This window comes from Bubalus kerabau, chromosome 11 (genome assembly GCF_029407905.1).
Source record: "Bubalus kerabau isolate K-KA32 ecotype Philippines breed swamp buffalo chromosome 11, PCC_UOA_SB_1v2, whole genome shotgun sequence".
Lineage (NCBI taxonomy): Eukaryota > Metazoa > Chordata > Mammalia > Artiodactyla > Bovidae > Bubalus > Bubalus kerabau.
This window is the reverse complement of record NC_073634.1, coordinates 78,066,296-78,083,988: the sequence shown is the minus strand read 5'-3', so window position 1 is coordinate 78,083,988 and position 17,693 is coordinate 78,066,296. Positions and strand designations below refer to the sequence as shown.

Genomic DNA, 17,693 nt, shown 5'->3' with positions numbered 1-17,693 from the left:
ATAAAACATTCACAACAGTCCCCGGCAGCTAGTAAATGCTGTATAAGTAAGCTGTGACAATCTCCTTGAACACAGACACACGTTCTTGCCCATGTTTATGTTCCCTCAAACTGATGACTTTTACACTAGTCCAAACAAAAGAATCAGTGCCCAAACTAAGTCAGCTGCAATAAAGATGGACAAGGGGTGATGGAGAAGGCGTGATGGATATGAGACAAGTTTAGAATGAGGAAAAAAAAAATCAACAGAACACACCACATGATTACAATGAGATTCATCATAAGGAAGAGAAAATTTAGGATGACAGGATTTGGATTCTTGATGGACCAGGTTTTATTCACAAGATGAAAAATATAAGAAAAGGAAAAAGGAGACTTCTTGGCAAATTTTTAACAACAAAATGCTTCATTCAATGCTTAAACAAAGAAGAACACTTAAAAAGAACAGTTCAAACTCTGATTAACCATGCCAGAAGTCTGGTACATTATATCTAAAAGAACTTAAGCTCCATGAGGACAAGGACTTTTTCTGTTTTGTTGGCTGCTTTATTTCTAGCTCCTGCAACATATAGTAGGCACTTATTATATATTTGTTGAATCTGTGAAAGGATGATTTAGGTAAGTTTCAGCTTTCTATGTCAACTGAACCAAAAAGTAAGTTAAAGATTTACTATATGTCCAGCATTGTTTTAAATTCCTACAGGGAATATAAATTATGATACTTCTTTTGTATCCCCTTTCCCACACGAATAAATTACTAAGTTTTACATAACATTAGTAATTTACTATGTTACACAATACAAAATACAGCTAAATTCTGAGGAGAAAAAATACCATAAGGGATATCTATTGGTATAGAATGGGCATGAATAAAGTGATACAATATTAATACGAAGGGTCACAAGAAACTAAGAAAAAATTTTGATAAAGTAAGGTTAGACTCTAGAAAAGTCAAAGAGAGGCAAAGGCCAAATATTAATAAATATTTATATTATTTACATTTGCCAATATTTATTTATATTCAGTTCAGTTCAGTTCAGTCACTCAGTCATGTCAGACTCTTTGCGACCCCATGAATCGCAGCATGCCAGGCCTCCCTGTCCATCACCAACTATATTAATAAAATGCCAACTCTCTCTGAAGACCTTCCTCATTGTCCCATTCCTAAACAGAATTGATTCCCTTCTTAGAACTATGAACAGCACTGCGATCCTCTGTTACAGTCCTTAATCCACTCAGTCATTTCTACTAGCATTTGTACCAACTTCCCCTAGCAGACTATAAGCTTCTAAAGGACAGAGAATATCACCTGTATCATGTCACGTATTTCTGACTCAGTGCCTAGCACATAACAGACATGATTGTGTGGGAAAGAGAGAGAATTTGTATTCTAAAACATAGCCAAGAGACACCTTTTCAGGTATTCGGGCGTGAGGACTAAATGAAGCAGATACTTAGTCTCTCACTTTACTGTAGTTTTGAGTCCAGTGGAAAACTAAAACTACATACATAAACCCAACTTCATCCCTGGGGCCCTCAAAACTTGACTGAGACTCAAATTCAATTATAAACTCCTTACCTAAACATTCAGATAAAACTTTCAAAAGTCTGTTTCCCAAGTTTATCAATATCAGTCTTCTGATACATACAACAATCAAAAGTAAGAATTAATCTGCAAAACCAAGAAAAACAAATTCAAACAGTTCCTTTTTATGATCTTTAAAAATGGGGGGGGGGGGGAAATTAAAGATTTATGTAGAAGAAAATTAGTATACTAACCTTGGAATATACATATACACCAGACAACAGAAATACGGGCAATCTAAAGCCAAGTACATTCTATTCGCTTAAAGCAATAAACCCCATAAAATTCTGGTGTGAAATCTCTCTCCACATTTAAATTCTATCTATTATTCAAAACACACCAATAACTAGGTGATCAGAGAGAAGAGCACTATAAAATAAGTGAACCATACTACCTGATCGTCTATTGTCGCATAGTCTTCCAATGAGAAAAACAAATCACAGAAGTAATCCATTTGATTCTAAACAACTTTTAGACAATCTTCTTATGAAGTTAAAACTACACTTGTTCAACAGAAAAAAGTTCAACTTTAAGCTAAGAAATACCTAGGGCGACTAAATATAAAAGAATCACAGAACAAGATTTTCAGGGTGCTTAATAAACATCAACATGCCCTAGCTGCAAAATAGATGAGTTCAGCTAGAAACAAAGCATTGCATTTGCAGCCAACAGTAATGATGATTAAGCTGAAGAAAGACATGATTTTCTTGTCATCTTTATTCAAGTATTTCACAGCAGTTATATTACAAATTACAGTAAATGTTCAAAATTCCAGAATTCAAAAATTAAATAATTTACTTCAAACTAATGTAAAATGAAGTCAAATGTAAAACATCAACTTAACACAATTCTAAATTAAACTACAAACCCAAAATAGACCATAGTTGAGGAGGTCTACTTACTCTACAAAGTAGACATACATGAATGAAACCAAAGAGGACTCCCAAAGTCTAAATAACCGAATGTACAAAATACAAAAGATGTTGGTACAAGTCCAAATTCAAGCTTACAATGTGATTACAAATAATAATTATAATAACAATGGCATTCAGCTACGGGACCTGACACTGAAGATACCTACTGAATAGCACCATAGCTGAACCAACTTAATCAAAAAATGGGAAGATATTACCACCCCACTCCCTAAAAAATAAAATCCAGTAAATCTACAAATACATTGGCATATGAGAAAAATCAAGTCCTGAAAGAATGTACTGAAAGGACAACAAAACTAAACAAAAAAAAATTAATCACAGGTGAGATTCAAGCTCAAAAACACAATTAACTCCACAGCCATCAGTTTCAACCCTAGTGCGGTTCCATCGTCTTCAAAAGCTCCTATGGTCCCCACAGCTGAGCATTAACTATTGTTGGGCTGGGCCGTGATACACATTTTAGTCATCTGGGAGCAAGGTTTTACACAGGAGCTAATGTATAATGCTCACAATAGGAAATAAGAACAGAGGTCAATTTGTACATGTTTTTGCCAATGCTATACAGCAAAAATCAAGAACTTACAGAAAGGTAAACAAAACTGAGTCTGCTTGGATAATTTCACAAGCTGCTTTAAATTCTAGAACCACCAGATAGCTGTAAAGTCAGCAAAACTGGTATAACGTGTTTCTTTTGCAGGGGGAAAGGGGCCAGAGGAGTTAGTACAATTTCAGCTCATTTTTCTCCCCTTGGCATTAGACTGGCTTTCTCTTTAAGACCTAAACTGTTCAGAGTGGCAGATCCTATCATACTGAGGTTGCCTCCTATTTCTCTTATCTCTATCAAGGTTAAAATTAAAAAATTTGATCTTTTAGAAGCATTTTAATGCTGAACATAAATAAATTTCCCTTGTCAAACTCACTGATGGCTAAAACCTTAACCTGTACAAATTTAGTAACTTACTAAGAACATGTGCATTTTTTTTTTCCATTCACAAGTGCTGCTGTTACTTGAACAGAATGCTTCTGAATTAGAGTAACTGGAATAAATATTTAAAGAAAAATAGTGCAGCAAGAACCTGAGACTTGCAAAAAACCCTTTTACCAGAAACTTGCTACAAAAAATCTGCTACATCTTATTTCATCAAATTTTTAAATTCTGTAACAATTTCCATCAAAATACAAAATGCTAATGTATTAGACAGTAAAATAGCTTGAACTGGTATGATGGTAATAAATACTAAAGAAAGCATGAAAATTCTCCCAGTAATCAAATTAGAGGTTTCAAATGACCTCCCCTTTAAAATTGGTTCATCGTTAATCGCACTTGCCCACCTTAAAAATACAGTGTGTCTACACGGGTAGCATCTTGAATTATATGACTAACTGAATATCATGAAAAGTTCATAGGTATAAAGAAAACAAGTGGCATTATTTTAAAATTAAACTAGAGTTAGAAAGCGTAAAATGTTCATGTAAATGCAAAGAAGCACTTAAGATTACTGCAGTAGCCTTGGCCAAAGCGTGCTTTCTGCACTGGCATCCAGCACCCTACGAAGCCAGAGACGAGGAGACAAGTACCTTAGCTTCAGCATGTAAACGGTGGCAAAGTGAATACAGAACTCTGTAGACACCGTTGGTAACTAAAATACAAAAAGCTGAGGTAGCTCAGTATCTCTGCAGTAGTCCAAGACCATTTGCTCTAAAACCCAAACTACATGTGTTGCATATATTGGAAAGACACACCTGTGCAGCTAACGGCTATAATGAACGAAGGTATCAAGCCAACTTGTCAAAATTTTCTACTTTTTTGTTTAAAAATCATCTGATAAAAAAGTCACTGCACTCCTTTTGCCTCTTTGCAACTGCCTAGACTGTGTCTCTGACTTTGTAGAAAGTTTTTGTAAAACTAGTAATCCATAATTAATTTTAGATAAGTACAAGTCACAGAAATCGCTCAACAAGATCCAAAATGGGTTCCGATCAAAATGAATAGTTAGTTGTGAAGGTAAGCTTATGATGAGGGATTTAAATATTAATACTGTTATTCAAGGACCATACCAGAGCTCACTTGCAACTATGCATACTGAAAAAGAATTTTATGGAGCTCCTAGACAAAAATTCCTCTTTTCTTTCCATTTGGCAAGTCCTGGCTTTAAACCAAAACAGTAATAATTTGCTATACATGAAAATCATTCTTCTCTGGGAACTCAAACATGAATATCCATTAAATTACCACTGATAGAAGAAAACAGAAGGCAGTTCTATTTTCTGACCATCATTGTCATCCATACCAAAAAGAGTGTGGTTTTTTTTTTTTATGGATTGTGTATTATTTTTTGTTGTTGTTGCTTCATCACATGTTTCTTAAACAGAAACAAACCATACAGGAAAACTTACCATTTTTAGTATATTTTGTAGCTTAACAACTTTCTTGATTGAGTTTTAAAAGCAATATAGGCATTTCATACCAAATCACTGGCTGCCTCTTAATGATACAGAGTATCAAAACTTATTTTCAGGGTTGTGACCAAAGAAAACATTTTAATTCATTTGCTACAAACAAGCCCATCCTTGTGTTTAGCCTTATCCTTTCTCAAATGAATAAAAAGGCACATTAAAGGCAGTTCTAAAGAGCCTAATCTAATTTCATCCAGTTTCTTCAGTTTCCCACCAGAATGTACCATAGCCAATTTCAAAACAGGCTTTAGTCCATTACCCAGAGAAAAAAATAAAACAAATATGATAAAAGGGGTAGAAAGGAGAGGGAAAGGAACAGGTTGCCCACTTTTTAAACAATTCAACACAGTAAGAACTGCCCCATCCAGTTTCCTCAAATTTGCTGGTCTGCTCCCTAAGAGACAAATCTCCAAAAAAGAGTGCACAAAAAGAGGAGCAGAAGTGAGAGCAGTTTCTGTAGCACCAAAATCTCCAATCTGTGGGGTTGTATTTTTTATTTGTGGAAAATACAACATGTTTCTGAAGTTCTGTTTGGTTCTTGTAGGCTGGTTGGTTTCAGGTACCTGAGACAATAGCACCAAATTCAACAGAGAGAAAGAATGAGTGAGAGAGCACTTTACACCAAGGCTCTGCACGTTAATTGGTGCAATTTGAAATTGAATGGCTCAGAAGACTGCTCTGTCAGGAGCAGATTGGAGGGGATAAACCACTCTTCTTGAAAGGTTCATAGGAATGTCTCAAACATATGAACTGTTCTTTCCATCTCCTATAAGGGGGAGGAAAAAAGTACAAGTTACCTATTAAAGGAAATACAAAAGCATTACGGAAAAATTCACTTCAAATCAACTTTCTCAAGAAAGAATTTTAGATACAAAGTTAAGCTTTAAATATATTCCTGATTATAATACTATAGTTACTGTGTAAGACTATCTGCTCTAGACATTTCCAAATGCCTCCTATTTTACATTTAGACTAATGAGGATGACGCTAGCAACGAGTTCTTATTATACCAGATATTTTATTAATAAATTTGCACATATAAATAATTTGCCAGGAAGTAAATAGCAGAGTCAAAATTTGAATACAGAGTCAGGATTTAAATACAGGTAGCCTCACTCCAAAGCCTACACACTTCCCTACTCATTATGGAGTGGGTTGCTATTTCCTTCTCCAGGGGACCTTTTCGGCCCAAGAATTGAACCTGGGTCTCCAGCATTCCAGGCAGATTCTTTACCATGTGAGCCACCAGGGAAGTCCTCATTATATTCAACTCCCAAAGCAAAATTAATCTATTCCATATAGTAAAACTTGTACCCAAAGTAGAATGCACCTTGTTACCAAGGCTGTTCACTTCAATTAGAGTTGAAATTTAGAAAGGAAAAAAAAAGCCAGGAAGAGTCAATGCCACCACCCCCAGGAATGCCACTCACTGGTGATTCTGCTATAGATTTCCTTCCCTCCTAAATGAGGCCCCAAGATTATATGGTTCCAAGACCCAGACTGAAAAATGTTTCACTGCTAAAGAGTATTCAGTCCATTCATGATAATCAAATATCATCATGTGAACAAAGAAGTTCTAGAATTTAAAAAAAGTAAAGAACTCTACCCCACACATTACATTCAGATAGGCAAATGCCAAATACATCTAAGACAACTGGTTTTCTTTTCCCTCTTTACGAAAAATAAATGTGTGTGTGCTCAGTCATGTCTGACTCTTTGCGATCCCATGGACTATAGCCCATCAGGCTTCTCTGTCCATGGGATTTTCCAGCCAAGAATACTAGAGCAGGTTGCAACTTCCTACTCCAAGGATCTTCCCAACCCAGGGATCAAACCCCCATCTCTTGTGCCTCTGCTTTGGCAGGTGGATTCTTTACCACTGCACCACCCAAAACACCTCCAAAGAAATTATATCCTACATCTCTACAGAACTAATAAGGTATACTAACAGATTATCATCTAATCAAAAGGTTATATAAATGATCAATCAGAATTACTCCTGCTAAATGTTTCATCATATGTTACTGAGTAGGAGAAAAGTCCAGTTATTAAACAGAATATACAATACTATCCCAACTTTTAAATACACATTCATACTTATATACATGTTATGTACATCTAGACATTTTTAAAGGATGGAAGATATTCTAAGAGATTAACAATGATTAGTTTCCTCCAGATGGTGGTATGTGGGTGATGTTTTTATTTTTTCATTTTTGCTTTCCTGTTATATAGTTTCTACATTATTATATAAGGTTGGTACAGATTCATAAAAATGTGACAGAAAAATATGATTACAAAATAACTTTTAAGTGTACCCTTGCTTTGATTCAAGTATAATACAGGCGTTGTTGTTGTTTAGTTGCTGAGTTGTATCTGACTCGCTTTTGACCCCATGGATTGTGTAGCCCACCAGGGATTTTCCAGACAAGAATACTGGAGTGGGTTGCCATTTCCTTCTCCAAAGGATCTTCCTGACACAGGGATTGAACCTGCATCTCCCGCACTGCAGGCAGATTCTTTACCACTGAGCCACCTGGGAAACCCAATACAGGCATACCCTGGAGACACTGCCTTCCAGACAAAAAACAAAGGCAGTTATATAAATTTTTTAGTTTCCCAGTGCAAATAAAAGTTGTGTTTACACTGCACTGTGTAATGGCATTATGTCTAAAACACAATGTACACACCTTAATTTTTTTAACATTTTAAAATTTGTGGGAAAAAAATGCTAACCATCATCTGAGCCTTCAGAAAGTCATAATCTTTTTGCAGTAACATCAAAGATCACTAATCACAGATCACCATAATATAATAATGAAAATGTTTGAAATACTGCAACTATTATCAAAATGTAACACAGAAACACAAAGTGAGCAAATGCTGTTGCAAAATGGAGGTGTTGCCACAAATCTTCAATTTGCAAAAACTTCAGTATGTGCATAGGACAATAAAGCAAGATATGCCTGTATTCCTTATTACACATGCAGAATAGGCACATCCTCTACACATAAACCTTTAACATACTAAAAATGTTCCTTGAGAACAGAGACTTTTGTCTTATTCATTTTTTGCATTCACATTTGCTCAGATGACCTCAAAAAGCAGAAGAGTGACTTAATGATATAAATTATATGAAAAAAGATATAAGCTCATATTTATAAGAAATTTTCTTATGGCCCAGAGCTGTCTAGAAGGGGAATGGCTCACTTCTATGGTATTCAAGCATAAGGACAACCACTCATGTGGCTGTTTCACAAGGACTAGATCTGATTAAATGAGATGACTTTTAAGTTCTCTTCCAGTCATTACTAGGGTGGCCAATAGGTCTCATGGCCCACACCAACTCCTTTTAACCAGTAGTGGCTGCCTAGAGAGTAGTGGTAACATGGACTGTGAGGCCAGCTCACATTCAACAGGCCCACGTGATATGCATCATCTGTGAAGTCGCCGAGAAGCAAGGGAGGGGAGAACTGCGCCATGTTATTCCGTGTGTCTGCCAACCATGGATTTCTGTGTTTTGATAAACAAAGAAACCCAGATTACTTCTGTTCTGAGACAAAAGGGTACAAAGAGGTTATTTTTATAACTCTTCATGATTCATCTTAATCTTAAATCTTCAAATCACTCTTCAGTTACTTGGCGAAAAATTCAAAATAAAATAACTTTGTTTTCTCTTTACTTTGTGACAAGTAACAGCACATATTTATTTATTCTCCAGATGAACTAAACACTTACCTCTACAAGTTGTGATTTGTCATAATCTTTACGGTGACGGTAGATGCACTGACTAAGAAGAGAATATAATCTCTCAAGTTGATCAACTGCCAGATTGTTGCTTTTATCTACCAACAAATCAAGCAATTTCTAAGAAAAATTAAAAGAATAAAATGAAGTTTGATTTCATTGTTCAGAATGAAACAGTACTATTCAAATGCTAGGCAACAGGTACCACATGCTATGGTGTAAACCTGACCCCTTAGTTTAGAAGATTCCAGGGCTTAGTTTATTACCAAGAACATTCTCATATTTCTAAACCCCTCAAAACACAAACAACTCTTTTTCATTAGAAGCCCTAGAGTACTCATATTCCAAGGTTCAAGGAAAAAATTACTAAAACTTATTTCCATTCATTTAAAACTTCCCAGGAAGAGCTAGGCTTACCTTCAATCTCTCATGATCAACTATAAGAGGTGGCACAGGCTCAGATGGCTCTTCTGGAACCAGTTCCAGGCTTGTTGTTTTTGCCTGTTCTAAAATTAACTTACGATATTTCTTTACTTTAGAAGCACCTAAAATTGAAAGAAAAATGCACTGCAGCAAATAAAAGTTAATAAAAATCAGGCTTAAACTATTATAAATTCTTTTACCCACCACAAATCCTTTTTGGAATAAGGATATTATTCTTCAAGTAGTAAATGGTTTTTTGAGGTAAGACTAAGAAACCCAAGTTAAAGAGGACTAAACCACAACTATGAAAGCCAAGTCATACCAGAATATCATCTAACAAACGTATCCACTGAAAGGGAGATAAAAGCAATCTTCAGCTCTAAGTAGTGACTTATAAACTATCTTCACTCTCTGTATGATAATCATTTTAAAGTGTGGAGCTTTCAGAACTAGAAGAAAAGGAAGCATAGAAAAGCAGATGCTAACATAAAGTAAGGCCAACCCGCTTCATATCTGCCTCCCAAAGCAAAACATTTTCCTCAACATTGCCTGAAATTTCTTATTTTTCTGTTATACTGCCTATGTTATACAATATTTTCTCTTAAAAATATAAGCCCATTAAAAAGGCAAAAGGTCTAGTGTCTTTTCCTACTACCTTCGAGTAAATTAATATAATTTAATTACTTTCCTCCCTCCTAAGACCAACCATACTGAAAAAAACAGAAATTCGGAGGCAGCTAAGTATAATTTGACTGCACCAGGCACTCTGAGGGGTAGGGAGGGTAGGCAGACCATCAAGCCCTATGCACTCTGAGTAGGAGTACTCTAAAGAAGAGACGGGCACGGGTAGGGGGCCACAAGGACAAACTTGGACCATTTCTTATACAGGACCTGGCCCATGTTCTGGGAAACTAAGGAGAATCTTTCTCCTCCCTCCTGCATTAGTCCTCTTATTCCCAAGTCTTTAAACAATTCTTTCTCATCAATGCCTGCTATATAAAAAATAAAAGAACCAAGACGTTGCCTTCAAAAACACATACCCTGATGTATCAGAGAAATTTTATATTAAAGACAGCCTTTAGACTGAAAACCTAGTTCAATTAACATATGAAAAACCAGTTCGATTAACATATGCTAGGAGTTTTGTTAAGACCATATTACACCCATGGACGTCTAGGGGGTCCAAGAACCTGAGTTAGGGACTACTGCACTAGGTTACATTGCCCTGGGCACTTACAAATGAAAACTTCAGGTGACGCTTTTACACAGCAAATACTTTTAAAGCTGTTAGCTGAACATAATATTCATTTAAACCTTTTCTGTAAGCTTACTAAAATCTCATAGTGAAGTAGCATTACAAAGCTCCCCCACCCACTCACCCATTCTGCCTCATAACAGGAGTCTCTCCCTTTTCCCCACATTGTCCCATTCATTACTTAATTCTAGCTTCAACACATTTTTTAAGTTTGGTCTATATGATAGCCCAGATAAATAATGCTTCTAAAACTGCTTTCTACTATTAAATATTAAAAATTTTCAAGAGGCAGCATAAATCTGTACCTTTATCTTTATCCATTAAAAGAATTCTAAGACTTTGAACAATACCATCCTACTCTAATTCTTCTGGATAGCTCAAATAAACTGGCATTAAAAAACTTTTCTCACAGAGCCCAAATCCCAGGCTAACACCATATAGTCCACACAATTTAGAGAGCACAATACAATTTCAAGATAATCAAGTGCAAGACAAGTTACCTGTTTAGGAAGGAAATGCACACTGAACAGGGTAGGTCTGTCTCTTAATACACCCCACCCCACCACGGGCTAAAGAATCATGATAAATAGCAAAGCAGGGCCAGAAACCCTCAACTCCCCCATCCACTGCTTCTTCAGGAATCACATATCCAAGGGAAGTCAGGAGTGGGCAGAGAGCTCTGACTCGGCAAGAATCAAGTCACTTTGACAGTGAGGATTCTGCTGCTTTCTTCCACCACTGGTTTATAAAGCAACAGTGCCTCTAGATTAACACCCTTCAGATTCAACTGACAGTGACTGCCTGGCATGAATATACCTTAGGATGTGCCAGATACCAGGAGAGGCAATTAACATACAAGACTTATTTAATCCCTGCAGTGATACCACCCTGAAGTTTAATTCAGAAGATGGAAAGACGCAGAGCCAGAGAATACAAGCAACTAACTCAGAGTCACATGATTATAATAAACAACAGTGGAAATATAATGTGGGTTTATATGACTCTGATATACCACACTGCCATAGCATCCAAGTCTTCTCACCTACCTCTCACCCCATCCCAATAATCCTTCTGTCAGAAATTCCATCCTCTTAACAACTGTGGATTTATTCAGCTTTTAGTCATAAATCCATTAGTAAAGGGACAATAATCAGACAGGAGCACAAAGAGGAAGCAGCCAGGAAAAAATGCCTTCTGGACAATAAACCCTCTAAAACATACACCAAAATTTATTATGTGTGTGTACACTTTTCTAGGAAAAGGGGTGAAAACTGCAACAAATTCTCAAATGGGTATAATTATTCATCAACTATTGCTACTGGGGACCAGATAAAATATGCATGTAATTAACTCTGCAGTTTAAAACCTCAGGGAAAATTTTAAAACATTAGCTCTACCTTCTTTATCCAGTTCTGCATCTTTAACCTCTACATCAGGGCCAGGCTCTAACTTCTCGTTAGTGCTACATTCCAGTGCCTCTAGTTTCTCAGGATCATCTCCATGATTTTCATTTGAAGTTTCTGGTTTTTCTTTTGAGTGGTCCTCCAGGAGAGTCTTTTGTTCAGAACTACATTTATCTCCACTGCCACAGCAAGAAACTACTTCAGCTTTGCCATTCTGACACTCCAGAACTGGTATTCCTTCAAAACTGTCTGTGGAGGCCTCACCATTTAGACAGCCTTCTTTAAGGAAAGGCTCTTTCCGAGATGTCTGTTCTGGATTTAGAGAACTGCTGCTGTTGATGAGTAGAGACTCATTTGAACTTTCCTCTTCAGTAGATGCAAAGTTCTCTTTTGTGCTTGCTCCATTGTTAAGCCTCTGCCCCTGGTCCATGTCCATGATGTCACAGGATGATTCATCATTGGTCATAGATAAGTCTCCAGTCTCTTCTCCATTTTCTTCATGGCAGTCAGTGCTTACCTCAAACTCTCCATTTTCGAGCAATTTCCTGTCCTCCATATGATTCTCATAGTCAGTAAATTTGGTGTCCTCTTCATCTTTTTTTAAATTATTGACTTTCCTTTTCTTAATAATTCCTTTACCCCACTGTGATCGCCGCCGTGATTTTCTCCGAACTCGAACTATTTTACAAAGAAGGGAAAAAGATATGTAGAACTTGTAGGTGCAATGCTTGTTTCACAAATGTTTATTAAATAAGATCCAAAAGAAAGTAAACCCACCCTACCATAACACAGAGACCAAAACTACTTAGCTCTTGGCAGCCATGCTGACTAATCTTCACACCTACAAAATGGATATGATGTCAGGGATGAGCTCTGACAAATGAAAATATTTTTAATTTATTTCCTGCATGAGTTGACTAAGCACTCACTCTTTATGACTGCCCTAGATCCTACTTTATTGCTTTTCCTAATTCTTAACACCCAAAGGCCAAGCACACTATACATTTAGGAAATGGTCATATTACCAGGCTGCCTGGAAGGTTTGGGACTACAGTCCTGGATTTCCACCAGGAAAATGAGTGCTTTGCCAGCAAGATCTCCCAAAAGCTCTTAAACCATAAAAGAAATTAAGATATGATCGAATATGTGAAGAGACAAAAGTTATAGGTATCTCTACTGCCTCTCCTTTCCTAAGAAGTTTAGACAGACAATGTGGTTAGCCACCTGTTAGCCTTCTACCACAAATGTTTCTCCTAGCAGGATCAATTTCTTGCAAAGTTGTTATTGGAAAATATGCAGAAAACAAGTCCTCTGCTATCAAGGCAACAATAACAACATTAATAAACACTGAAAATAAATATTTGGTCAGTTATATAAAGTGAGAGACCTACAAAAGTTGCAGGGACTATACTCTTTGGTGTTAGAAACTATCAAGAGTTTTATCAGTAGATAGCTGGTACTTCCAGGTCATGATGGACATAGGAATATTTATTTCCCATATTATTTATCAAAGGTAGCTGGTTGTGCAAGTCGATCCCATTGTCCCTAAAATGAAAAGTTAACTTTTATTTTGCAATGTGGGACACTTGCATGAAGAAATTTAAATATAAAAGTTATTGAAGCAAACTAGTTAAGCTAGAGACCTATTACTTCTGACGTCTACCACTGGATTCTGAATATTAGTTGAAAGCCATCAGAGTAAAAGTAATTCATTTTTTCCAAGGCTATAAAAATAATGTCAAATCTGGCTTAGTTTAAAAAGAGATAATATATATTTTTAATATGTCAATGTTGAAAGCTTTCTGGGCAAAGACATTTTAAAAAGAAAATGCAAATATGGGCCACTAAGTGGAGAATGTTTAATCCACAGTTTTAAAATTGCTGCTGAAAGACAAATAGAAGGGAATATGGTCTTAAAACAACCCTCATTTCTTTACATCAGCACTTAATATGAACTTGTGATCTTTATCCATTAAAACAATTCTAAAACATTATTATGTATGTGCACACTTTTCTAGGAAAAAATGGATAAAGATCTTTTAATGGATAAAGATCATAATGTATCAACAGCACATAGTGTGTTTATATACTTTTTTCACCCTTTCATCTTTAATCCTTACTAAGTCTTATAAAGACACCAAGGTAATATATATGACAAATTGTCATAAATGTTACTCTTCTTTCTGATCTAAGAATAAATCTACCAAAGGTTTCTAAAATCATTTCCAAAATTCAAGGTATCTAGTGACTTGGCTCAAAATTTATTTTGCCCTCAAAACTGTACTATCATTGCAATCATCTCTCCATTCGTTTCCCCCTCTATTTCTATTTTTACAATTTACAGTTACAGGGTAATTGGAGATGAAATTTCTATATTAATCTACTTTTAAAAGCACAGGCTAAAGTGATGAGCATTCATAAGCATTCCATTACTTATATGAAAGATTAACCCAGTCCATATTAAAAGTGAAAGAAAAGTATTCAGCTTGCTCTTTCTCTAAAATGTGGAACCGTTAGGCTTTTCTACCTGACCAGTCACTCCTGACATTGTGTCCTTGCTTATTCTCCAACAACCAAAGTGACAAGAGGTTCCCTTTTCCTTTCCTCACTAGGTCATGTAGCACTAAAGCCAGGAGGCTGGACCCTGCTCGATCAAGAGCCAGCTCAATTATTTGATATGTACTCGTACCCTAAGCAAAAGCTAGGAACCTTTCTGAAGCAAGTTTACTTCTAATGCTTTCATCCCAGACAAAAGAAAATGTTCTTATTTATGGGGAGGTCAAACTAGAGATATTTTCCCCGTCTTTTTATAATCACTTCTAATACTTAGTGAGATTTTGGTCAAATAAGAGAAATTGGTTATATATGTGCCACAAGAATCAAGATTTTTGTTTCAGTCACTGCTCTATCACCTTTTTCAGGGGTACTTTGTGTGAAAAGCCCATTTAGAGGCACAGTCTTTAAAATCAAGTTTTATAGCATCTCTGAGCTTGTTCCCAAAACTAAGACCTTAGGAAAGCAACTCTTCCATAGGGAGATTTAGACATACTAATTTAAGTAACATAATATAAAATAGTCAAATGATGAGTCACATATGCCATCTACTGGTCAGAGAAAACAAAACTCACATTTGTAGATTAAAAAACATTTTAACACTTATAGAAAATTAAAACTGCTGAAGCAATGTTCAATATATTTTAGTGGGTAAATATTTTTATCAGTTGCAGAGAATGTAAGGATTTCAACATTTAAATTAGAGTGTTATGTTAGATAATCCAGGTCACGATTCAAGGTACAACCAGGACAAATAGCTTAATCAGCTTCCTAGGACGAAATGCACCATTAACTCCTTCAAATTTTCTCACACATGAATGCCATTTATCACAAAGAGGACAAGATTAAAAAAAAACAAAACTGAGTCTGGTTCATTCATTCAACTTCAATGCCACTGGTGGAAGAACTTATTATGGCCATCTTTACTGACAGCCGGAGCAGAATTACCACCTCTATATCAGAAGAATAGCATACACAATTCAAAGATGGCCATCTTTAGTGAAACATAAAGATTACATTAGGAAGATGCTGTGTTTATTAACATTTGTCTTTTAGAAATTTTTACAGATCACCATGAATAAGGAAAAGTGAGGAAAACATAGAACACTGAATTTTCCCCTTCTAAATACACCTCACTTACAAAACAAACAAAAGAAAACAAAACAAACAGAAGAAAAATAAATAAATACATCTCACTTAAACAAAACCAGAAAAAGAAAGCTGAACAGATTTTTCTCAGAAAAATCAACTTCCTGCTGTCAATTTAGGCACTCTCTTACACCACAGTTTCCATTTCCCACCATAATGAGAGCACCCTGCATACTATACAGCAAGGGGTTGAAGGTGGGGTGGATAATAATCTACTGGCTCCATATCTCTTTCCAAAACCCAAAGTTTAAAGCTGAAAATAGTTAAATCTAGTTCAATTACAACAGCAAGCACTGAACAGAGATAGAAAAAAAAGTAAATAAGGTTAAAGAAATATACTGATTCAGCATCTTACCCCACAAGCTCCTGGCAGCCCTTTGGTGTATGTGCCCAATTCCTAACACTTCTGCCTCATTCACAGTTGTTCCCACTGCTGGATAACAAGATCTCAAATACTCACATGCACATTTATTTGCAGAACTGTGCCAGACATCCATTGGATTTCTTTGTTTGTGCCGAAATGCCTCTTCAACTCTAGTTTCTGTCTTTCGAGCTCCAGTACCATGAGGATTTATTTGTTCTGCTGTTACCGATAAGCCTGCAAGCAGAAGATAAGCAATACCTATTTAAATATTCCCAGCTACATAAACCAACAAGGTTAAAAAAAAAAGTCTGAAATACTGAGTTTTAAAGTCATTAATTATACTTGGACAGTTTGTAATTTGGATGAAAACAGTACCTTTTGTTTTAAGATGGGAAAGAAACTAGATATCGTATCATAAAAATAAAATGGTAGGCCATGCTTATTTACACTTAATCCCCAAAGGGCCCCATGTTGACTCACTTTATTTTGCAAAGGGATACATTTCACATTTTTATGACTGTAAGACAATAAGATTATATATTGCCAAAAAGTCATGATTTCTGCCATCTTAGAAAGTATAAGCATATACTGGGCTACTAAACCCCATTCATATAAACCATTTCCATCTGATATAAGCTGGCTGTTACACTACACTGTGTAAGTTTGGTTTTTCTGCATTGATCTTCATAAAAATAACTGTTCCATCTCAATTTTCTTTACTAGATCTCTTTCTTCTATGCTGTCTTTAGTGTTACCTTCCAAGTTTCTAAGGACTATCTCTGGAATCCCTTTTTTTCTCACTTCAATCTACATCTTCCACCACAAGTATCATTCATGCCTTCAGCTTCTACTGACATTATATAATTATTCCCAAATCACATTTTAGTCCAAAACTGTCTTGAGCTCCTGATTTATATCAGCTTCCTACTTGATATCACCAACTGCATATCCTAAAGATAGATCAAATTAAAAATAACTGGTTTCTCTTTTTCCCACAAAAAGACCTGTCCTTATATATTCCCTCTCTCTACTGGTAGTATTAGCATCTCTTTAAATCATTAAATCAGTAATGTGGCAGCTAAATTTTGCCTCTTTCTTTCCTTCCCAATGCCTTCCACCCCTGCAGCCACAACTCTCTCCTACTTTCATTCCCACTTCACTAATTAAATTCTGGACTACTCCAACAGCCCCCACCCTCCAACAGTTTAACCGAGGTACAATTAACACAACATAAAAATCACTCATTTCAAGTGTACAATTAAGTGATTTTTGGCGGATTTACAGAGCTGTGCAATCACACAGCAATCCAATTTAAGAAACTGTTCCAGGCCATCATTAATCCACTTTTTGTCTCTATAATAGACTGGCTTTTTGTGAGCATTTCATATGAATGGAATCATACAATATCTGGTCTTTGGTGACTGTTTTCTCTCACTTAGCGTAACATTTCTAAAGTTCATCCATGTTGCACCTTGTTCCTTTTTATAGCTGAGCAGTATGTCATTGTACAATACACCCTGTTTTGCTTACCCATTCTTCAGTTGACAGACATTTGGGTTGTTTCTAGTTTTTAGTTGCTGTGAATAATACTGCTATGAACATTCATGTACAAGTCTTTATATGGACATATGTTTTCATTTCTCTTGGGAAGATCCCTAGGAGTAGAATCGCTGGGTCGTATGGTAAACATTATGCTTAACTTTTTTAGAAACGGCCAAAATGTTTGCAAAACTGGCTCCAACAGCTTTCTAACTAGGCTCTCATCCTCCCACCCTGCCATAGTGAGACCTTGCTATTCCCTGCTGCCAAAATAATTTACCAAT

At 36.0% G+C, this 17,693-nt stretch overlaps 1 protein-coding gene across 7 annotated transcripts in view; it reads right to left on the bottom strand.

Annotated features, from left to right (window-relative positions):
• Positions 1-2,283: 2,283 nt before the first annotated feature.
• The window catches only part of ATAD2B (ATPase family AAA domain containing 2B), a 139,218-nt gene continuing 123,808 nt past the window's right edge, over positions 2,284-17,693 (bottom strand). For all 7 annotated transcript variants that reach the window (XM_055540818.1, XM_055540819.1, XM_055540814.1 and 4 more), the window contains 5 exons: positions 15,967-16,104; positions 11,799-12,482; positions 9,141-9,268; positions 8,715-8,843; positions 2,284-5,742 (listed from right to left, as the gene is read on the bottom strand). In XM_055540818.1, coding sequence (XP_055396793.1) covers positions 5,701-5,742; positions 8,715-8,843; positions 9,141-9,268; positions 11,799-12,482; positions 15,967-16,104 — 1,121 coding nt within the window. In that variant the 3' untranslated portion in view covers positions 2,284-5,700. The remainder of the gene's footprint in view (positions 5,743-8,714; positions 8,844-9,140; positions 9,269-11,798; positions 12,483-15,966; positions 16,105-17,693) is intronic.